This window comes from Antechinus flavipes, chromosome 1 (assembly GCF_016432865.1).
Source record: "Antechinus flavipes isolate AdamAnt ecotype Samford, QLD, Australia chromosome 1, AdamAnt_v2, whole genome shotgun sequence".
Classification (NCBI taxonomy): domain Eukaryota; kingdom Metazoa; phylum Chordata; class Mammalia; order Dasyuromorphia; family Dasyuridae; genus Antechinus; species Antechinus flavipes.
The window spans coordinates 27,879,249-27,904,571 of NC_067398.1; the positions used below are offsets into that span (position 1 = coordinate 27,879,249).

At 36.0% G+C, this 25,323-nt stretch overlaps 1 protein-coding gene across 2 annotated transcripts in view; it reads right to left on the reverse strand.

Annotated features, from left to right (window-relative positions):
* Window positions 1-25,323, reverse strand: part of SUCLG2 (succinate-CoA ligase GDP-forming subunit beta) — a 311,455-nt gene that overhangs the window by 246,124 nt on the left and 40,008 nt on the right. For both annotated transcript variants that reach the window (XM_051980490.1, XM_051980497.1), the window contains exon 2: window positions 2,820-2,961. In XM_051980490.1, the coding sequence (XP_051836450.1) occupies window positions 2,820-2,961 (142 nt within the window). The remainder of the gene's footprint in view (window positions 1-2,819; window positions 2,962-25,323) is intronic.

The following is a 25,323-nucleotide window of genomic DNA, read 5'->3' on the forward strand; positions in this document are numbered from 1 at the left end:
TAGGTTCTAGACCACCACAATGAATAGTATAATAAAGTGAGTCACATGAATTTGTTTCCAGTGTCTCAGTGCATATAAAAATTATATTTACACTAAACTGTCAAGTACATACATTAATTAAAAAAATATTTTATTGTTAAAAAATACTACTCATCATCTGAGCCTTCAGTGAATTCTAATTTTTGTTTGGTGGAGGGTCTTGCCTTGATGTTGATGGCTGTGGACCGATCAGGGTGGTAGTTACTGAAGGTTGGGGTTTCTTAAAACAAGACAGCAATTAAGGGGGCTGCAATGCTCGGCTATTCCTTTCACTTGAACACTTAGATGTCATTATAGAGTTATTAATTGGCCTGATTTCAATGTTGTTGCCTCTCAGGGAATAGGGACAGAGGGACAGAAATGTGGGAATGGTTCACAACATTTTCAATTGAGTCCACTATCTTATATGGGCCAGTTTGTGGCACCCCCAAACTATTACAATTGTAATCTCAAAGGTCACTGATCACAGATCACCATAACATATATAACAATAAGGGTAATGTTTGAATTATGTGAAAATTATCAAAATGTGACACAGAGACATGATGTGAGCCAATGCTCTTGGGAAAAATAACACCAATGGACTTGCTCGATATAAGATTTCCACAAACCTTCAAATTGTGAAAAATGCAATATCTGTGAAGCACCCTAAGCCTGTAGTTTATAGATGACGAAAATAACCCTTAGAAAGAGTGTAAGTGACCTGGCTGAAGTCACATAGCTAAGATGTATGGCAAGCTTGATTCTAGTCTTTATCCTTTTGATTATAAGTATATTCTAACTGACACAGGGTTCTAGACCACCTGAAGCCTCTGCTATCTTATACATTTCAAGTAAGGAAAATTTAACATTTTGTTCCTCTGATAGCCTTTGTCTCACAGATTGAGGAAATAGCTAAGCATTTCTACAATTCTGCCTAACTTGGGAAAATGTAGATGCTATTAATGATCTGGGGATCTGAAACAAGATGAAGGGATACCTTTTTCCCTCTCTTCCTTGAAGGAAAGTGGTTAGGAATCTGGGGTAGGAGTTACTTAGGAGTTTTCAGTTAGGTCAGCCAGTGTTTTGAGGAGTCACTAAGGGGTTTAGCATAAATGGGACTGAGATAGAATTGTAGAATAATAATTGCTGCTGAGGCAGATATCTTGACTTAAGTTCAAAATACAGTTTTAGACAAAATTAAAAGAGACTTCTAGAAATAAGGAAAGGTGGAAGATGGGAATACTCTGAGAAAGGAAAGATTTGACGATATTTAATGCAGCCTTCTGTGTGATCTGAATTAGTTAAGTAGCCAAAGATCCCACAAAGCCATAGGATGAGAAGCCTTCAGCACCATATATTCAGTATAAATAATAAACATTCAATATAAAAGCAATCTTGATTTCTGTCATTTTGTTCCAAAATGTAATCAAACTCTCTTTATGCTGAGGAGTTACTCCATATAATCACACCAACCGGTAATTTATGTATTCTATTAATATATTGCAATCTATTGCAAAGATTCTATGAACATGTTTGAAAAGTCACTGAAGGATTGTCTAATTAGAATCAAATTTAGAATGGATTTTCTCAGGCCCGTCATTTCACAGATGAGGAAAATAACACTAAGGAAACCAAGTCACACAAGTTAAAATCATGAGAGGTATGATATGAATCCAGATCCTCCACTGTACTACACTACTTCAAAGCAATAGACACACAGAAAACCCTATTTGTTGCTAAAGGACCTTTATAATGTAATTCTAAACCCTTCCCAGGCATACTTCATATTGGTTTTTCTCATGTATTTTGCGTTCCCCTGTGAACTATTTTTCCCTCATGTGTAGCATTTTATCCCCCATCATTTCTGTGCCTTTGTATAAACTGGACCACATCCATGACAGGCACATTTCTAGCTTTCTTCAAGACTCAGATATAATGTCACAACTTACATAAAATCAGTTCATGGGCTCCATCATAATTACTCTATACGTACTTTCTGTACATTTTGTATATAATTATCTATGTATATGTTATTTGCCTTTAATACAATGTAAGCTCCCTGAGATCTTCTAAAGGATCTGATTTTTTCATGTTTTTCATGGTATTCCAGAGCAGCTAGTTGGCATGGTGCACAGAACGCTGGACAAGACTTATTTTTGTGAGTTCAAATCCAGCTTCAGACAATTACTAAGCATGTGACCTTGGACAAGTCACTTAACCCTATTTGCCCCAGTTTCTCATCTGTACAATAATCTGGAGAAGGAAATGGCAAACAAATCCAGTACCTTTGCTAAGAAAATCCAAAACTCATAAAGTCAGACGATGAACAAAATGACAGAATATAATAATTATATTCCCAAAAACTAGGAGTGCCTTTCTTATAAGTAGATAATTAATAAAATAAATTTAATTATAAATGATTAATCATAGCTTCCTTTACATGAAAAACTATAATCTTTTGGACCAGATATTAAACTAGAATCCTAGCCCTCCTTCTAGTATGTGTTTTAATTAATTAATTAGTTTGTTTATTTTTAACACACATTGCTTTATGAATCATGTTGGGAGAGACAAATCAGAGCAAATTGGAAAGCCCATAGGAAGATTAAAAAAAAAAAAACAGAAAAAAAAAGTGAACATAGCATGTGTTCATTTACATTCAGTCTCCTTAGTTCCCCATAGTATGTTGATATGAACATCTCAAAAGACCCTAAGATTAAACAATAAACTTTCTATCCAGGTAAATTAATTAATAGGAAAGCCATTATTAAATGACCATCATTGACCAGCCAACTTACTTAGTCTCTTAGCAGCCTCCAGAGCATCATTGGCTGTGTCAGCCACAAAGAATCTCTGTACTTTCACTCCATTGTCAGACATCAGCTTTTTACTCTGGTATTCCTGTAGGTTCAGCCATCTTCTGGAGATCAACTGAATGCCCTATGGAATTAAGAAAGAGAAACAAGGAAAGCTCATTAAGAACAGTTCCCCTAATAGTTAAGTAAACTGGAAAGTCCATAAAATCATGTAACAGAATGGAAAGAAATCTCAGAGGCCATTTAATCTAACCCTCTTTTTTTCACAATTGTGGAAACCAAGGCCCAGAGGAGTTAAGTGACTTTGCCAAAGTCTCACAGGTAGTAAAAGATAAAAAATGAGATTAGAACCATGGTTTTATAACTCCAAAGATAGTAATGTCTTCATTGCTTCCCCCATCTCTTCCTAAATCTCTCTGTGACTATCAGTTAAAAAATAAAAATTCTTCTGGACTGGTTAAACATACCAAGAAGGCCATTATAAATGTTAAGGTAAATAAGGGGGACAAGGAACACAGAGCTCCAATTTGACTGGCTTGGTTACCAATTATTAATATAAAGACTTCCTTCCATTTGACCAAGGATGCACATGCTAAACATGGAATATGTACAAGAGCTATACTCAAGGTTTTAGAGGTTACATAAATGAATGAGATACTGGGCTACTTTTCAATTATACACCAAACTAATAAACCATTTATTAAATACATTTTTCTTGCTCAACACATTGAACAGACCCCATTGTCCTGAAAATGTAAAAATTGTATTATGGAGTTACCATTTTGATAGAATAATTTGGCTCCTCAAACATTAAATGAGGTGACACTTAATAATGAATCTCACCAACTCTTGTTTAACTTTGCATCCTAGAAGGTGAGAAAGGGACCAAAGGAATGACATGGACAAATGAATTATAAAGATTTCAGTATCGATGATGAAGCACAATTTTCACATTTCATGCAGATTGTCCAATTGTCAATCAATTGTCTTTTTAAATGGCAATGTACTTTCAGTGTCTCTTGTCTAAATCATCAAGAACAGAGTGATGGTTAGACATCTTCAAGAACAGAGGCTCTGTTAAAAACAGGAAACCCAAATTGTTCTCCAAAAATGATAATACAAGCTTATAAAAATGTTTTCAAACGTTATCACTATGAAACCATAGTTTCAGAACCATCTATTCCAATTTCCTCATTTAATAGACCCAAAGAGTTGAAGTTACTTGAGCCAGTGTCTGCTGGTCATTGGCTCAAGAGAGAAAGATATAGGATCTCTTTAGTATAAGAATACAATAATTCTAGAAAAAACTCAAGATGATAGTAAAAAATACTCTCTGAGGAAACAGAAGATCAGCACCTTAATGCTACCCTTACAAATAAAACATAAGTCAATAGATTAAGTCTGTACTGACTTACTAATTTTAAAATTATTAACTGAAAAAAAAAAAACAGTTTGAAAAGGGCATCTGAGAGACACTAAATAACAGACAATGTGGTTAGAATCAATTCCTTTTCATTAACGTGCTCACTGTATTAATTTTAAAAAAATGTCAAAGGAACCTGCTACACACTAATTGCCATTGATCCATAGCTCTGCTTCATAGGTATATAATGTATATTGAATATACATATTGATTATAATGAAAACCTGATCTAAAATCTTCTGGTTTTAAGTTTAAAAATGAGGCACTGGTTACAGTCCCAAAGCCACCAGCAGATGGCAGAAAATAATATCATACAGAAGAGAGGTGGGAGGAGTTATTAACCACTGTGTAAACCTATCCTTTGGGAAAGTAATTTTCCTCATTGGTTCATTCATTGAAATATGTGTGTGCACATATATGTGCAGGTACATATGTGTATGTATATCTATTAGTATAGACATATGCATGTATATATGTGTGTTTGTATATATATACATATGTATATATATATATATATGAAAAATATATACATACATATATATATATATATATGAAAAGAGAGAAAGATTAAAATTTGGCTCTACCTCTAGTTCTATATATGTATATTCAAATATATGACATTTATGAAAGGCTGTATCCTTTTAATCATATGTTTAAATTCTCTTATTTTTCAATTAACAAGCATTTATTCTCTTCCCCCAAGCAAAATCTGTACAACTCCAGTAATGATTAGACTGCTGTTGACTGATACTCTTCATTTCTTTATTTTGCCTTTCTAATTTCTTTCATAGTCCTAATTAAAATAATAGTCTCTATTTTATAGGATCATGGATTTAGATTGAAGAGATCTCAAAGGTCACCTAGTCTAAGCAGATATGAAGTCACTGAGCCCCAGAGAGTAGAAGTGGCTTGTCGAGGTCTGAAAGGTAACAAGTGGTAACCTCTACAGCCCAATCCAAGCCTCCTGACTCCAAATCCAAATCTTCCACTCTACCATGTTGGCTCTAATAATAGAATATTACATAAAAAGTGTATAGAGCGAATGTGTACCTATGAGGGGGGCACATTTCCAGTGCAGCAAAACATTCAAATATCAAAGCAAAGATGATATAGACTAAACTGCTAAATTCTTGACATAAATCACAAATATAATCTCAGCAAATAGATGGGAAAAAAACACCTCTCAACTGTCTATTGTGTGTCTAGAAAAGTTAATAAGGTCTGTGGTAGCCATGGAAGATAAGGAGAAAAAATAAGTCTTGAATTGGACTTTGAGACATATCCTCATAAGAACACAAACATACCAATGTAGACAGAGGAAGAAGAGGAACCACTAAAAAAGAGTGTCTCACATCATTTCATAATGGGGGACTGTAAGCTGGATAAGTGTAATACTAAACAAATATTGAATGATACTAAAATATAGATTTAAAATTGATTATTGACGACTAGAGGCATTGGCCTCTAGTTCTGGCTGGTAGGAACATTGAAGATTATTGATTATTGAGAATGAATGAGCTTAATTTCCCCTTGTATACCTTTCCTTGTCCTCATAAAAAGTCATTCCAAATAACTAAAATGTTTTGTAAAGAAAAAAGAAAAGAAAAAAAAAGTTAAAACTGATCTTTTTGAAAATGTGTGAAACATTTCATATCCATTGACTGTACAATTTTACAAATGAGATAGTGTTTTCTAACGTCTCTTAAGCTACATTTATTTATATTATGCAATATTTACTTTTGAATATTGTGAGGTTGTTCTTCCCATTTACATTTTTATCATTGTGAGGATCATTTTCTTAGATCTGCTTCCTTCTTTTTTAATCAAATTATGTATATCTTTCATGCTTCTTTATATTTTTCTTATTTGTCATTTCTTATAATACACTAGTATTTTATTACATTTATGTACCACACTTAGATATTCTTTAATTGATAGGTTCATATATTGCTTGCTATAACACAGAGTGCTATAGTTTAGTGTATATGAAAACTGTCTTTTTATTAATTTGTCTTGAAGCATAAGGCTAATAGCAGAATCTATAGGTCAAAGGACACAGACATTTTAATAACTTTACTTTCATAATTCCAAATTCCTTATTCATAGCTCCTAAAACAATATACCAGTGTACATACATATTAATATATGTGTATATATATTTAATGTACTTGGTATATTTTAAGTGTTTCTACATCTTAGATATCAAACTTTACTGAGAAATTTTCCAGTTTTTCTCCTATTCAGCTACTTCTATAGTCAATGTGTTAATTTTCTTTATGCAGAAACCTTTTCAGTTATCTATTATATATTTTGTGATTGTCCCCCTCTTTCTTTGATTAAGAATACATCTCCTGCCTAGAGATATGAAAAGTATGTGATTTCTTTGTTTTCCAATTTTTATAGTATAGTTTTTACCATTGAGATCATGTGTCAATTTAGACTATATCATGAAATGATATAAAACACTGAGTTAAGCCTGATTTCTATTTTTGTTTCTCTAGGTTTATTTATCAAATATCTTATCAAAATTTTTTCCCAGGTAATTTTTTCTTATTTTATAAAATAATGGTTTATAGAATTATGTTATTTCTGATTCTCTCTTGTCTAGACAATGCCATTGTACTACTTCTTTTGTTTTTAAGCCAATGCCTAGGGGATGACTAGAATGAGTAGGGGATGAACAATGGATAGAATGGTAAACTCTGAAGTCAGGAGAGCCTGAGTTCAAATTCAGCTTCAGCTACATGACACTTACTAGCTGTGTGATGTAGGGCAAGTCACTTAATCTAGCTTGCCTCATTAAATGAATAAATAAAACAATATTGAATGGCTCTGTTTGATAGCTGCTTTTATAATATTAAATTCGTTTACTCTAGTGTATTCTGTCTGCAGAAATTTTCTAATATCTCTCTGCTATTTTATTGAATAAATAAGAAGGCGGAGGAAGAGGAGAAGGACAAGAAAGAGGAGGAGGAGGAGAAAGAAAAAGATGAAGAAAAGAAAGAGGAAGATGAGACATAAGGAGGAGAGGGGAAAGAGAAAGTCACAATCTTGCTGATGGAAAGAATATCAAGCCAGAAGAGAGCCATGGTCTGAGTACAGAAAACCCCCAGGGCTAAGGGAGTGTAGAAGAGTAAGTGATCGGAACATGTCTTGGAAGCAGGATCTTGAGTAGACAATGCTTGGTTAGTGTAATTCTATTTATTAGATTTATCTGAAAGAAATCAAAGTGATTTTCTCTAAAGGTAGATGATAAATAGTGAGAGAGGTGGATCAGTGAAAGATTGATATTAGATTGATGAGGTGGATTGTTAAAATGAAGGCATTGGCCTCTAGTTCTGGCTGGTAGGAATACTGAAGCTGGTAGATCAACTGTGCTTGGACAATCTGACCTGCAAAAGGCTCAAGCCAATCAAGAGTGTTCACTAAGCCCAGTACCAATATGGTGAACCCCCACGAAGGGACAGGAGGTGAGACTGCATAAGCATGGGTAAACAAGCACAGGTCAGGAATAAAATAGGGCAAAGCTTCCCTGCTTTGATGACTGGTTACTGGCAGGGTCAGCCGGTGAGTAGCTGCTGTACTTCCAGCCTGCTTGAGATAAGAAATCTCTGAAGAAGGAAAAAAAATCTACCATTCTGGCTTTTTAATTTATCCTTCCCAATATAATATTTGGTTACTAGGCCATAATTATTTCTCATGTTGAAGAGTCACCCACTAATCAATGCTATGATAAGTCGGAAGTAGAAAAACTTTCTCCATGAAAAGTGTGATGGATTTTAAGTAGCATTGATCTTTCCAGTGATAGAAGAATTTAGAAAAGTCCAAGAGCCTCAGTGGCACATGACCTATCAGAGACAGGGGAAATATCAGAAGGAAACAAACACGGATTAATTTTTAAACCACAAACATAAAGAAACGATTTGTGAACAAACCTTGTTGGAAAAGCTAGATACCATTCATTCTCTATCTGAAGATAATTTCTGCCAACATCCTTGCCTATTGTTCACCAACACTGTTCCTGCTGTGAAGATGAAGACAGGGATATCCCTGAATATAAAGTGAAAGTATCCAGAATGACATTATGGACTCAGATGCAAAGATCTGAACTGTAGGGCCAGCTCTACAATGGGCTAGGAGGTGATCTTTAGCAGGGCACTTCTTAGCATTCAGGGAATCTTAATTTGTTTGCATTTCATGGATTGATAGCATAGAAAACCTTATGGACAGCTTCTCTCCACCACTCTCATCCCCCATCACTACTTCCCAATGAAGAAGCTGGGGTTAGATGAACACTCAGATCTGATATTACCATCCTGAGAATCAAAAGTCAGCATCAGAAACCTTCCTTCCCTTCTCCTCCTTCTTTGTCTCTGTCTCTCTGTGCTAGTGTCTTCCTGATTCTCTCTGTCTCTCTATCCCTCTGTCTCTCTCTTTCTCTGTCTGTCTATCTGTCTCATCTTTCTCTCTCTCTTTTCTCTCTTTCTTCTTTCTCTCTCTCTCTCTCTGTCTTACACACACACACACACACACACACACACACACACACACCTTGTAATCTAATTTTATTCAATTTCTCTTCACTTTCTGGGAGTTTGAGTAAACTCTTGCTCCACATTCCCTGTACATGGTATTCCACCTCCCACTTTGATATATTTATATAGCTGGTCTTTCATGTCTAAAATGTGTGCCATTCTTACTCACTTCCTTCTTAGAATATCTAGCCACAAGTCCTTTCCTAATAAAACTTCTCCCACCCTTACTGTTTTCTCACCCTCCAGAAATTACTTTGTATTTGTTTATTTCTGTGCATACTGTACCCTCCTAACCACCCACAGGTAGAATATATATGAACCATAGTAAGTCAGGGTCAGCTTGTATCTTTATGATTCCCAATGCTCATTTAGAACATTGCATTTGGTAGGTATTTAATTGATAGCCCCTGAATTTGTCAAATTTTCATATCAAATGAAGGTTATGTGGATAAGCACATTTGGAGAAGAAGCTGTGAAATTTCAAATTAGTGATGCTATTAAGTGTAGTGGACACTGAGCACTAAATAGTGTAATTGATTATTATGTTAAAATCTCCAATTCACAGAAGTTTCCCAACTTGATAATTGGACAGTGGGATATACAATGCCAAACTACTGAATAATTCAAGTTTGAAGGAAATGTAGTGGCACAGTGGATTGAATGCTGGGCCTGGAGTCAGTACTTGGGTGACTCTGGGTAAGTGTTTCAATCTTGTTTGCCTCAATTTCTTCATCTGTAAAAATGAGCTGGAGTAGGAAATAGCAAACCACTCCAGTATCTTTTCCAAGAAAACTCCAAATAGGGTCAAAAAGGTTCCAACATGCCTTAAATGACTGAACAAAAATAAAATGGAATGAAATGGGAATAACCCATGGTGTGGATTGTTTGGTATTTTCATAAGTGTTTCCAATAGTTTAACTAGTATTTGTCTTAATCTTATTATTTTTTTCTTTTTTTAGAAAACAGTTTTAGTTTCAAAACACATGCATAAATGGTTTTCACAAAAGCTTGTGTTCCATTTCCACCCCCTTCCTTTCCTCCCACTCCTGGCAAGTAATCCAATATATGTTAAAAATTTGCAATTGTTCTATATGTATTTCCACATTTATCATGTTGCACCAAAAAAAAATCAAATCAAAAAGAAAAAAAAATCAACAAAGAAAACAAAATGCAAGCAATCAAAAACAAAAAAGTGAAAATACTATATTATGATCTCAACTCAGTTCCCACAGTCTTCTCTCTGGGTGCAGATGACTCTCACCACCACAAAAGCATTGGAACTCATCTGAATGACCCCATTGTTGAAAAGCCCCAAGTCCAACAGAATTGATCATCACATAATCTTATTACATACAATGTTCTCTTGGTTCTAGTCACTTCATGTAGCATCAGTCCATGTAAGTCTCTTCAGGTCTCTCTGAAATCAACCTGCTGATTGTTTCATATAGAAAAATAATTTATTCTTAATCTTAATGGTAAAGATTATACTATAAAATTTAGAAGACAAAGAAATCACATACCTCCCATATCTATAGGCAGAAGATGTATTTTTACCCAAAGAAGGAGGGGACAATTACAAATTAAGGGGGAAAGCCTTTTGGGAATGAAAGGCAGAATATTGATCTGACTCACGGGGTCTAAGGTCACACCTGCGGAATAAAGAGTTTGTCTCCACTCATTTGAATAGACTATTATATTACAGTCAATCAATCTCCAAAATAGTGAAGGGCCAGGAAGATTTTGGAACAGACAGAAAGGGGTTTTGGGAGAAGAAAAGAGAGCCCAAAGGCTATTGCAATATTCCATCTGAATTTTACATCCAGTAGAGATCTTGAACAATTAATCCAACCCAGTCTTTCTGTACTTGTGGAAACTAAGGACCAGAAAGGTTAAATGGCTTATGTATCACTTAACAGACAATCACTACACAGTCATTAAGGGTCTACTAGATCTCATTGTAGTGAAACATAGAGCAGATCATAATCCATTAGAAGAGGCTGGATTAGAATGCGTATCTTTAATCTTTAATCAAAATGCTTTTTTTCACCAGGCCTTGCAGAGAATCTTTTTTTTTTTCCAACTGGGCCTAGAAGCATCAAGCAGAAAGTGAGGGCCCCCAAGAGTGGATGCCCCAGCTCTAAGAGAAGCCACCACCTGCTGGGGCCACATCCTTGTACACAGGCTTCAGGGCAAGAGCAGGCTTTTGAAGTTCATTACAAGAAACTTCTCCTCTGCCCAGCAAGACTAAATTAAAAATCAAGACCACTCACAGCACAGGCTTTTGTACTAAGGTTAACTCGACTAGGAAAAATATACTTTCACAAACATTCCCTTCCTCTGCTGGTCCTTTCCCTCTCCCCAGGTATGGCTTTCTAGGAAAGAGACATTTTGTGCTTTGGGCCCAGCTGCAGCAACAGTTTCAACACTTTCTGGTTACTTCTGATGTCTGGTTTCTCTTATCAGAGGAAAGAGTGAATTAAATCTCAGATGTAGGGATTTATTTAGAAAATCACTTATTCAGCAAATAATGTTAAGCACCCACAGTCAGCACTGTGTGGCAAGCTAGGGGAGAGAGAAAAGACAAGGAGGAGATAAAAAAGTTAAGAAGCTTACATTCTAATGAGGGATTACTAGCACAGATAAAGGGAGGGAGAGAAAAGGAGGAAAAACACATTATAGCACCTACTATGTGCTAGGAACTGTCCTAAATGCTTTATTTTATTTTTTGCTTTTCATTTTCAAAACATATGCATAGTTTTCAGCATTCACCTTTGCAAAACTTGGTGCTCCAATTTTTTTTCTTCCTCCTTTCCCCCATTCCCTCCCTTTGACAGCATGTAATCCAATATAGGTTAACCATGTGCAATTCTTCAATACATATTTCTACAATTAACATGCTGCACAAGAAAAATAAGATAAAAAAAGAAGACAAAAAGCAAGCAAATAACAAAGAAAAAGGTGAAAATGCTGTGTTGTGATCCATTCAATTCCCACAGTTCTCTTTCTCGATGTATTTAAAAACTACTTCTGCAATCCAGGCTCTCAGTCACTGCATTGGCCTCCCAATTGGTCTCTACTATCAAGTCTCTTCCCTTTTCAATCTACCATCAACAGGGCAAAGAGAGTTTTCATGCAGTCTGGATATGACTCTCCTTCTGAATAAGCTCTAGTGACAGAAAATAGATTGTTTGAGAGATAGCAGGAGGACCAGGTTGGCTAGGAAAGCAAGCTGGTCCTAAATTGCAAAACACTTTATAATTCAAACAGAAGAGGTTTTATTTGATCATAAAAACAATAGGAAATCCATTAGCGTTTATTGCATAGTGGGTGACATAGTCTAATTTGTTCTTGAAGGATTTTGTAATATTTAAAGGAAGAATTGGAGTGGGAAGAGATTTGAGACAGTGAGACCAGTTAGGAATTTATTATGAGTCCAGGAAAAAGGTCATGAGAGTCTAAACTAGGGTGGTGGCCAGGCGAGTAAAGAGAACAGGACAGCAATGAGAAATGCCACAAAAGCAGAAAGAAGACTAGTCAATGTATTGGATCCGTGAGCTGAGAGAGAATGGTGAGTCGAAGACAACACTAAATCTGTGAACCTGAGAAATTAGAGATATCTTTGATGAAAATAGGGAAATCTAGACAAAGGCTGGGCTCAGGAGCAAAAACAATGATTTCAGTTTTAGACCTGTTGGTCATAAAGAAGATCTAGATTCACTGAAGCTCAATTTCCCAATCTAAGGATAATAATGGCCAGATTGCTGTACTGTAGCATTCCTGTAAGGCTCAAATGAGGTAATATATTTTAAAAGCTTTGCAAATCTTTAAGTAAAATGAGTTATTTATTTCCACCTTTTCATTGCTTAATATAGACATTCAAAAATGTAAATATATCTGTATGCAATGTTTTGGATATATCTCAAAGATTTTGATATGTAAGGTTGTCATTTTCTTTTAAATATTTTACTCTGGTTTTTATGATTTCATCTCTTAAAATATACAAAGGCAACTTATAGTTCTCAGTGAATAAAAATGTTCAAGATGCTTTACAAGATGAAACACAAACTCTATAAAACTACTTGGAAAAATGCTTAAGCTCCTAATAAAAGATTGATAAATTAAAGCAACTTATGCCCATTACATTTGCAACAAAAATCTTTAAAATAGCCCGATTCAATGCTTAGTGGACTCATGGAGCCAAGAATGTTCTCATGGATTGATAGTAAAATTGAAAGCAAAAGGATCTTTCAGAGTTGATAAGGACTTGGAAGCCTAATCAAGTCCATCCCCAATAAAAATCTTCACCACAACATCTATAACAAGAAGTTACTCATTTTCTACAACTTTGAAGACCTCCAATGAGAGGTAACTTACCACTTCATGTGGTGTCTCATTGAATGTGGGGATAGCTGTAATTGGAAGAAAACTTGATTTACCTCTGCGTCGTTTGCACTACAAGCCCTACTTCTATCTTCCAAAGCCAAATGGAGTGGTCTAAGTTTTCTTCAAGATAGCCATTCCAATACTTGAATAAAGCAATATTTCAACACTAAGGAATACTGAATTTGCAGTCATAAGAACAAGTTCACATAAAGTCTGCTTCTAACTGCATATGTGACTCCCTGGGTCCGTTTGCTCAATTGCAAAATGAGGAGACTGAATTATATGACCCCTGAGATCTCTTCCTATGTCCTATGATCCTTTTCCAGAGTTTTCATTCTCCTGCTTGGCCTCTGCCAGTTGCTAATCCCCAGACTACTAATGTCAATTATAAACTGTGCTGTCCAGAAGTAAACAAGATGTTACAGATGTTGCCAGATAGCATCTGAGAGAACAGGGGATGAGAAGTTCCATCTTGCTTGAACCTGTGCCTCTCAATGTAATTCAAGATCACATGAGCATTTGTGGTGACTGTATCACTCTGGTGATTCTTACTGAGTGTCAGTTCACTAGACAGCCCCTCATCCCCTCCAGATCTTTATTGACCTCCTATTTTGTCCTTGCAAACTTATTCTTTAACCTAATTGCTGTACTATATATTTATTATTATAAGCTTTCTATTTCTGGCTTCAAAAATGCCAGATTGTGTAATGATCATGTATTTAAAATCAGCCGGAGTCAGGAACTCAGGTTAAGGGGAAAATCTTCAGTCTTTATTGAAGTGAAGAGGTGAAAAAAGATTGTGATAGCAATATGGGCAAGAAAGATTGTGACAGCAATATGGGCAGCTGCGACAGGAAGCCAGCTAGCAGAGAAAGTGGGGCCTGAGCTCTCCTCCCCTTCCTTTTTCACTCCCCTGCCTCCACTCACCAGAATCGTCATTTCCTATACAACACATCAGGACTTGCACAAAAAGTGGGCGGGGGCCATTCTTTCTCCAAGCTTATATATTAATAGAGTATGGTCCAGTTACTATTCAGCCTCATGTGCTTGGGACCTCAGTGCATCAACTCAAGCCTCAGCCCATTACAAGATTGTATGTAAGAAGTACCTAAAAAAGGAACTGCACAGAATAAGAAAAATGGCAAAGATGATATGGAGAACTAAGGAATGGTTAAAATCAGTGATTAAAAATATAGTAAAAGTTAGCAAAAATAATCTAGCTCTTCTGGCCCATAATTCTCGTTTGGCAAATGTCCTAAAAGGGTTATCAAAAATGGGCAAAAAGTCATCTGTCCAAAGATTGTTATAGAATTATATAATAACACTACTTACATGTACATATATGTATGCATAGAGATATACATGCTTACACACATATGTACACACATATGCATATCTAAAATGTTATATAATTATATAATAGTCACCATTATGTACAATTGCAAAACACTGGAAGGATACTCAATGTTCAACTGCTTCAGTCAGTGAACAAACATTTATTTAGCACCTATTATATGCCAAAGAATAAGGCATTGGTAAATTATGGTATATTAATTTAATGAAATATTTTGATAAAATAAATAATTATAAGTATGAATAACAAATAAATGAGAAACATAAAATAAGTAAAAAAAATCTTATGAAATGTTATGGTAAAAAAAAACAATCTGAATAATGGAGTATAAAGAAAAGTGAATGAGGAAAAAAAATCCATAATGTATTTTGCTAAAAGATAAAAGAGGGACAAGGGGAATATTATGATACTTTATCTTTTCCAATTAATTTATTTTCTATTTATCTTTGTATTGACATTTGCAGTTAAGCTTATAATAAAATACTTATTTAAACATATTTAAAGGTCCTTATGAAATAATTCAAAGAGAAAACTCAAATATAGAAGAAAAATACACACCAGAATCACACAAGTTGAAAAGTGAATGGAAGTGAATACAAAAACAATAGATTATTATAGAGACTAAAGGCAAGAGATCAAAAAACTGCTGCCACATTATGTACTGAAATGAAGTTAGTTAAATGTACTTAATTGAAAGACAAATATAATTAGTTATATTAATGTTGTGCTGAATAATTTTAAAATAAATGATATTTTTTTTCTTCCTATCTGGTCAACTGTAGGCATTTTTCTGACTTGCTGGATTTAACCATTGTTCAGAGGGCAGAGTATAAAAGAATGAGTGTTGATTTTGAAATCCGAGCTACTGTTTATAAGTGGTGTGACTCTGGGCAAGTCATAGGATCTTAGAAGACTGTTTTTTCAACTACAAAATGAGGGCAGTTGGACTAGATGACCTTTCTAAACTTCGATCAGGTTCTGACATCCCATGAGCCTCTAATTCTAGACTTGGAAAAAACTTAAAAGAAACAATACACGAAGATTTCAGAGCCTGTGGGGAGGAGGGAAAAGGCATCCAGATAACAGAAGAACCAGAAAAAAAGGAATGAGAAATGAGTGAGGGGACAAAGCGAGGCCAGAGATGAAAAGATAATGACTAAACAGACAAAATACACCCCCAGAAAAAAATCAAGGCAGAATATTAGACAGGAAAAAGGAAAAATGGCCATGATCATGAGATATTTTCTACCACATAAGGATCTATAATAAAAAAAAAGAGAGAGAATCCTAGAATATCTAGAGACTATGGCAAAGGGGAATAGAGAGAATGCCACAAGGTGTGAGAGGTCTAGGATGGGAAGGATGAAAAGAGCACTCATTGTCCTGGTGGGGAGAATCATATGAAATCTCATTTGTAAAGCAATTAGCACAATTAGTAGCACAAAGAAGGTACTTAGTAAATACTCATTCCTTTTCCTTCCTCCTCCCTTCCTCAAAGGCCAAGTAGTCCAATGTTCTCATTTTAAGATGGGGAAACTGATGCCAGGGGAAGAGAAGTCACTTGTTTAAGGTCACAAAGATAAGCAATAAGAGGCAGGATTTGAACTTGGGATAACTCATTTCAAACTCAGTGTTTGTTCCACTGTGCCATACTGTCTCCCTTTCTATGAGTACCATGGAAGAAATGGATCGTTGATTTTGAGCAGAATATATCCTGAAAGGACATTGAGTTCAAGCTCCATCATTTTACACACACACACACACACACACACACACACACACACACACACACACACATTCTGATATCCCCAAAGCTGAAGTGACTTGCCCAATATCACACAGGCAGTAAAGGGCAGAGCCAGAATTTGAACTAAGTTCCTTTGCCTCCAAATCCAGTGATCTCAGCAATACCAAACCATCCTAATCAAGGGGAAAGTTACAAGATTTCGAGGGCATAATATTCAACTTGGAATCAGGAAGACCTGAATTCAAATTCTATCTCAAGTATTAGTGGGGTGAACCTGTATTTTGACTTTGCATAGACCTTCCACACTTAAATCCAATTCACTTCCAGGTCATAGCATGACCTCCCTGATGACATGGCTTTCTTTGAATGACAATAATGAACCTGGACATATCAGTTAACATTGCTCAGCCTCAGTGTACTCATTTGATAGATGAGGATAATAAGAGAATCTACCTCCCACGTTTGTTCTAGAGATCAAAGGAGAAAGAATTTGTTCAGCACCTTACAAATCTAAGCAATATATGACTTAGCTATTAACTGTGAGGCAATATGACTATTGCTCTCCAAATGTGGTTTTCATTAAATGCTGGAATCAAATGCTTGCAAGGAATCAGAATATGGGGCTGAGAAGGGAGGGCAGAACTTGGAGCAGAGTTCTTGGTTGAACAGACCTCTCAGACACTAATATAGGCTCTGACTGCTCAATATGGAGAGGTACTTCAACCTCATTTGTGGCTGTGGTGATGACAGCTGAATACCAACAAGGAATTAGCTGTACATTCGGAGGAAAATATATTTCCCTATCATTACAGGCATCTCAGAGAAGGCATCTGCTCAGTGGGCTGTAACAGTCAAAAGTCGGTCCCTATTTGTTATGGTTTAGTTTTTGGCAGTGCTGTTCTGTATACAAACAGGCCCAAATCCATTTACCTTGGTCGGATTACCTATGAAGTATTGGTTTAAAAGAGCAAACCATCTTAGAGTAGCTAGATGGTGCAGTGGATAGAGCACCTGCTTTGAAGTCAAGAGAAACTCAGTTTAAATTTAGCCTCTGATACTTAACATTTATTAGCTTGTAACTGAACATGTCATTTAACCCCAAGTGCCTTGCCCCACTTCCCCCAAAAGCAGACCATTTCAGTGGGTAACCCAGATCTTATTCCAATAACCGCCCCAAGCTTTTTAAAGGAATCCTATTGAAGAAGCCCCTTTGGCATTGCTCTGTCACCCTACAAAGGTAGACTTAGTGGGTTCTCTATATAAAAGGCCAAGGAAAAAATCCCCATTGTGAGGGGGCTTACATCTTTTAAATGATTTTTTTTCAATGATCCAATATTATTTGTTTCCTGGCCCATCTCACATCCCATTCCCTATTGAAAACAAGAAGAAATAATTTCAAACAAAAATGCACCCTCAGAGGATATATTCTAATGGTTAAGATAAGACATTTACGGCAGTGGTAAATAAGGAATGGTTTAATTGACATCGAATGACAGGATCTTATCTCATAATATCATAAATTTGGAACAGGAAAGGATCTGAAAGGAAACCTAGCACAATACTTTCATCTGACAGATAAGGAAACTGAGATTCACATTATAGAAGTGACTTGTTACAAAAGAAGTTCAAGTCAGAGGCAGGATCTTAATGTGGATTGTCTGAGTTTAGTAGTCAGTGTTCTTTCCAGTGTACCAATAGTGGCTAACATAGATGGTATTAAGTAATACTAGCTAGTGAGGAATGGGTAGGAGGAAGGGAGGGAGAAAAATAGGGAACACAAAGTTTGCAAGGGTGAATATTGAAAACTACCTTTGTATATTTTGAAAATAAAAAGCTACTATGATAAAAAGCAAGATAGCTAACTACATATTTATTGCTAATAATATTTTTCGTGTTAAAAGAATCAACAATGAAAAAAAATAGCTAACACTTACAGAGGGCTTTACAATTTGCAAAGCACTTTATATGTTATCTTATGTAATCCTTAAATCTTCATTTTACAGATAAGGATACAGGCTGAGAGAGATTAAATGAATAGCCCAGGCTCACAAAACTAGAGATCTCTGAGGCAGGATTTGAATTTAGATCTTCCTATTTCCAAGTCTAGTGCGCTTCCTGATGTAACACCTCATTGTTTCTAGGGTCACTAAATACTTCTTAGGATCTGATGCTTAGAATTGGGCAATTGTATCTGTCCTGTCTCTCTTATGGAACTACTAAGAAGGTCATGTGAGAGAAAATAATGGAAAGCAATTGGAAAATTAGAAAGTGCCCTATAGATAGATGGGGGACTGTGGGTAGAGAATACTACATATACTGTAAATCTTAGTTCACATTTTGGAAAATTTTGTTGAACTGCTTTTATTCTGTCTGTGTTCTAAGATATGACTCTCTGAGGAGGAAAGAAAAAAAAATGTACTATGGGAATTAAGATGATTTTAAAATAAAATCTATCGAAGTTTTTTTTTTTTAATTAAAAAGTTCTAAGTTATTTTAGGCTATGATTTGAACACTTCAACCAATCTCTTGTATGCAATGTTCCCAACAAGCATTTAATGATGTCTAAGTCCCAAAATACAAATATTTTTAAAATTGTTCAGGACGTTTCCATTATCAGCAGTATTATACCTTTTGAGTAGCATGAATAATTTAGAGTTGACTATATTTCTTGACTTATGTAATAGAGAGATCATGAGAGTGGCTATCAGAGTACCTGGGTTCAAATCCAGACTGACATTTGCTACATGCATGAATGTGCGGTGCTAGTTTAGCTTCTCTGAGACTTCAGTTCACTAATTTGTAAGATACGGAAGCTAAATTCTATAACTGATATGGACTTTTCTAGCTAATCTATGATAAATTAGATGGATCCATCTAAGAATTGACATATGGTTCTCCTTTGTCATCAGTAACAATAATTTACAGATATGGCAGATACAGAGCTGGAAAGAGAACTCGGACACTATCTAGAATTTGATCAACGAGTACTCAACAAGTATTACTAGCACTAGATGTTCAAGGCACTGAAAGTACAAAAAAAAAAAAAAATGAAACAGGGGCAGCTAGGTGACTCAATGGGTAGAGCAACATCTCTGGAATCAGAAGGACCTGAATTCAAATCCAGTCCCAGACAATTGATACTTAATTAAATGTATGACCCTGAACAAGTCACTTAACCCTGATTGCTTTGCCAAAAATAAATAAATAAATAAAAGAAACAATGTGTCTTTTTGTAGAGCGTCCTGCTTTCTTCTTCCCTAAAGTTCTACCTTCTACAAAAAGCATTTGTCATGGCCCTTAATGTTAGGATCTGTTGTCTGATGATTATATCTGATTTATGCTTCCTATATCTCATTTGTATCTAGGATTTGCCACTTGCCTCCATCATTAGACTGAGTTTCTTAAGAAGGGAAAGGGGGTGGACGTGTTTTTTTTTTTTTTTTTTGGATGCTCAGGATGTAGCACAGTGCTTGGTGCATAATATATGCTTAACTGGCAGAATAGAGCTAAGAACAGAAGTGAAGTCTTCTGATTCTGAAATCAAAGTACCTCCCAGTGGATTTCACACAATCTGCAGGAGGGGCTATGCCAAAGCCCAACGATAAGACAGAGCACAGAACATTGCTCTCTATTTGAACCTGGGCACAAAGATTTAATCTGTCAGTTAGTCTGGTCTAGCTGGTCTAGCTGGTCTAGAGCACTGGGCTTGGAATAAGGAAAATTCAGCTAATGAAGACTCATTTTCATTCAAATCCAGACTCAGATGTTTACTAGTTTCTGACCCTAGACAACTCATTTAACCCAGTCTGCCTTAGTTCCCTCATTTATAAAATGAACTGGAAAAAGAAATGGCAAACCAGTCCAGTATCTTTACCAAGAATACTTCAAAATGGAGTCATGGAGAGTTGGAAATGATGAACAACAATTCAAAGCGGTTCTAATTTTATTCAAATTAAGGGTGTATCATGTTGTTGTTTTTCGGTCATTCATTTATTTCTAATCTTTGTGACCACATAGACTCCAACACCCTAGGTCCTTCTGTCCTTTGCTATCTCTCAAAGTCTGTAAAACTCATGTTCATGGCTTCTGTGACACTATCTACCCATCTCATCCTCTGCCATCCCCTTTTCCTTTTGCCTTCAATCTTTACCAACATCAAAATCTTTTACAGTAAGTCTTATCATTATGTGACCAATATGGGTGTGCCTGTGTGTATGTAAACGCATGTACATATGCTATATTATTCAATACAGGCTATACTATAGATTCTAGCAACTAGTTAATCCAATGGAGAAAGTACTAGACCTAGAACAAGGAAGATATAAAATCAAATCTTGCTAGATTTACCAGTCATGTGATTTTGAACAAGTTACTTAACATATTAGCTTCAGTTTCCCCATCCATAAAATAGGGATAGTGATAGCACTGATCTCATGGTCATTATGCACACTTAATGAGATAATATAGGTAAATTACATTTTACCCATAAAGAACTGTATAAATATTAGCTATTATCTATGATTTAGGTGTCTAAAACAGGTTAAATAACTAGCTAATAAGAAGCTGGGGCCAGTTTTCAATTTTGGTCTTCTTAACTCTAGGATTCATGCTCTATGCAGTGTACACCAGATCCAGTGGGCCTACAGATATTTTGCTGGCTGGTTCTAGCAAATTACAATCTCTGGACATATAACTACACTCTTGGAGCTCAAGGCCTTCCCCAAATGGGTCACTGACCGGTCAAATGCTGCATCTTCAGGTAACTAAAAATTCAGTTTTAAGGTTCCACAAAAACAAAGACCTAGCTGACTCTTTAAAAAAAAATTAACTCTTTTCTAACTGCCCTGAGGAATGAGAAGAAAAACCTCCATTCCTTCCTTTGGGAAATGAGTATTTGCCTGATCCTTGTTGCTGTTGTCAGCTTAAAAATGTGCTATGAAGCACCATCATTTACCCTGGAAAAATGGGTGACATTTGGAATCAAGAAGCCCAAGTCATGAGGAAATGAGCATGTTCTCACTCTGGCTTTATTATTTTGTCTATTTCAAATGAAAACACTGTCAGGTAAGAGATTCTCACAGGCTATATATTTCAGTGGGGATAAATGTGATCTCAAAATAGCTGAGAAACTTCACTGACATAGGATTTTCCAAACAAAAGACATTCAGTGCTTGTACTCAGTCAGTTCCATCCTCCTCCATGCCCAGCTCTTTTTTTTTTATTAAAGCTTTTTTTTTTTTCACAACATATGCATGGATAATTTTTTCAACATTAACCCTTGCAAAACCTTATGTTCCAAATTCTCCCTCTTCCCCCAACCTCCACCCCTAAGACAGCAAACAATCCAATATATGTTAACCATGTGCAATTCTTCTGTAAACATTTCTATAATTATCATGCTGCACAAGAAAAATCAAATCAAAAAGAAAAAAAGAGAAAGAAAATAAAATGCAAGCAAACAACAACAAAAAGGTGAAAATACTATGTTCTGAGGCACAGTTCCCATAGTCCTCTTTCTGAGTGCAAATGGCTCTCTCCATCAAAAGACCATTGGAACTGACCTGAATCACCTCAGTGTTAGAAAGTGCCACGTCCATGAATTTTCATATAATCTTGCTGTTTCCATATACAACGGTCTCCCGGTTGTGCTCACTTCACTTAGCATTAGTTCATGTAAGTCTCTCCAGGCCTCTCTAAAATGATCCTGCTGATCATTTCTTATAGAACAATAATAGTCCATAATAGTCATATACCATAACTTATTCAGCCATTCTCCAACTTATGGGCAGCCACTCTGTTTCCAGTTTCTTGCCACTACAAAAAGGGCTGCCACAAACATTTTTGCACATGTGGGTCCTTTTCCCTGATCTCTTTGGGATAAAAGCCCGGTAAAAAACACTGTTGGATCAAAGGGCAAGCCCATTTTGATAGCATTTTGTCCATGCCCATCTCTTAATAGATCCCTACTATACCCCAAGTTTCTACTGCCGAGATGAATGCTTTAAATGAGCCCCTGAATTCTGGATTATTTGCCTTTGTCTTTTTATACTAAGACAAAGACCGCTTTATTTACTACCTGCCTGGCCATGAGCACTACCTGTACTTCCAGCCTGGACAAATTAGGGATGTTTTTGCTATAGGTTTTTAAGAAAGATGCAGGAAACATTGAATCCATTCAATAAATATATATTAAGCAACTCTTGACTTCCATGAACTACGATGTTAAGTGCTGGAGGCCCAGAGATCAAAACAAAAACAAAACAAAAAAATCTTTGTGGTCAAGAAGCCAATATTCTACTGGTGAATGGAATGGAGGGGAGAATGCTAAATGGTCAAAGTAAACACAAAGGAGTCACTTGTGTGACTTTAGACCAGACATTTTCCTCACTGGATCTGAGCTTCCTCACCTGGAAAAAATGAGGTAGCTTCTGTTCAGGGCTTCTTAAAGGTCTTTTTGGCTATAAAATCTCTGATGTTATAACCTTAACCAGCTGGGTGATCCTGGCCAAGCCTCTCTGGGATTCATTTTCCTTACTGACAAAATGAGACATTTGCAGTACATGGCTTCAAAAGGCTTGTCTGAATATAAAATCTCTGATCCTATACCTCTAAATAACTGTGACACTGGGCAAGTAAGTCTCTTAACCTCACTGGGTCTTATTTTCCTCATCTGCAAATGAGGAAATTAGATTAGATTGCCTTCAGGCCCTTTCCAGGTCTAGATCTTTGATCCAAAAATGAAATACATTAAAAGGGAAGGAGAGTGCTAACAACTAGGGAAAATGGGAAAACAAATGAGAAAACAAAAGACAAAAGACAAACCTTCTTTTGAATATATTAACTGTGCTATCCCCAAAAAGTATACAAAAGTAAACCATAAAACCATCTTTCAGTCAAAATGGCTTATTGACAAATATTTTCTGTCAAGATTTCATTGAGAAAAGAAAACTATAGAATTTTAAACCTATGACTCAGAAAAATGTTTATGCAAAAAAGTTCTCAATCAGTTGAATTCAACAAGAATTTATTAAGTATCCACTGTGAGTCAGGCACAGGGGATGCAGAAACAAAAATAAAACAGTTCTTGTCCACAAAGCCCTTTTTTGTGGGGGAGGGAGGAGGAGAAGATAAAATGCACATAGAAAATTTAAATGTAAGCAATATATAAAGTAAATAGATTTTTTTTTTTGAAATCACACTAAGAACTAGCTGTACCAGAAAAAAAATCTACTATAAAAGTCCTGAAAATACCTGGAAAATCCTAAAGGTAGTAGGGAGGCATGAAAACATTTTAGAGAGGGTGAGGTCTGTGCAAGGAGTTAGCTTATACAAAATCATGGAAGTAGGAAATGGACTTTTGGACTCAGGGAACAGTAATGGCTGATAGGTGATTTATTGGGTCATGGAGGGGTGATGAAGTGGTCTCAAAACTATGTCAAATGACTGCATATAGCGCCATCTCCCATGAATTGTCCAAATCAACATTTTTAACAAAGTGTGGAGCCAAATACTTATAATCTCCAAGCACCAGTGAGGCTGAAGATGGCAGATCTCTTGAGTTTGGACTTTTGAGTTGTAACAGCTTAAGAGTAGATTAGGCACCCATACTAAGTTCAGCATCAATCTGCTGTATTGTCAGAAGCAAGGAGTATACAATGTCACTTAAAATGGGGTCAACCTGCCTCCAGTGGAAAGCAAGCAGATCAAAGCTTCCATGCTGATCAGTACTGGGATCTGACCATAAGCACTACCTGTACTTCCGCCTGGACAAATTAGGGAGATCTGGGCTTTTATTTTTTTCCTTAAAATATACTTTTGTTGTTGTTCAGTTGTTTCTGTTGTAAGACTCTTTGTGACCCCATTTGTGGTTTTCTTGGTAAAGATACTGGAATGGTTTGCTATTTCCTTATTCAACATGAATGCAGAAAGGAAGTAAACATTTTTTTTCAATATTTGGAAATGATTCTTCCAATAGTTCTTTCCTTATCTCCCTTACTCCCCCCTCTCTCCATATATAATGTTTGTGTGAGTGAGTGTGTGTGTGTGTGTGTGTGTGTGCATGATGTGTGTTTTTCTCCCTCTTTCTCTCTTTCTCTATGTGTGTGTGAGAGAGACAGAAGCAGAAAGAAATGGACAGACTCAGAGTAAGAGATAGAGAAACACACACACAGATACAGAGAGAGACAGAGACAGAGACAGAGATAGAGATCCTGACTATCACCTAATGTTTGCTGTCATCAACTATGTATCTTCTACAGTCTAATAGACATGTCCTCTCTGTCTTCAACCAAGTCACTGAAAAAAGCCATGAAGCATCATGAGGACAGTTCTATAAGTCTTATTACTGGAAATCACCTCCAATCAATAAATCATTATAATTATCACTCCACCAAAACAGCTCCTTCCAAAATTACCAATGATCTCTTAGTTGTAGAATCAATGGCCTTTTTTTTTTTAGTCCTCATTTTGCTCCACCTCTCACCAGCCTTTAATACTGCTGTTTACTGCCTCCTCCTTGATGTTTTCTCTCTAAGTTTCTGGGATATCGCTTTCTTCTGCTTTTCTTCCTATCTTTCTGATGACTCTTGGACTTAATTATCATCTCTACGCTGATGGTTCTCAGCATAATTTTACTCAACCTCTCTGTTGATCTTCAATTTCACATCTAACTCTGATTATTAGACTTGATATGTTCAAAACAGAACTCACCTCTTTTCCCTTAGCCTCCATTCCCATGTTTCCTACTAGCATAGAGGGCAACTTCATCCACCCAATGTCTTTGTCTTTTTACGTTGCATTTATCCTCAATTCTTCACTCTCTCATCTTCCATATCTAATCTGTTACCAAAATTTATCAGTTTTATCACTGCAAAAACAAATCGCTTAAACATTTCCTGTTCTGTCTTCTGATTCTGCTGGTGGGTCAGTCTACTTTGTTTCTCCCTATTTCAATTCATTCTCCATTGTCACCAAAGTGATTTCTTAAAGTTCAGACCCATATCAAACCATGTCATGTTTCCTCCTCAATAATACTATTTGTTCCC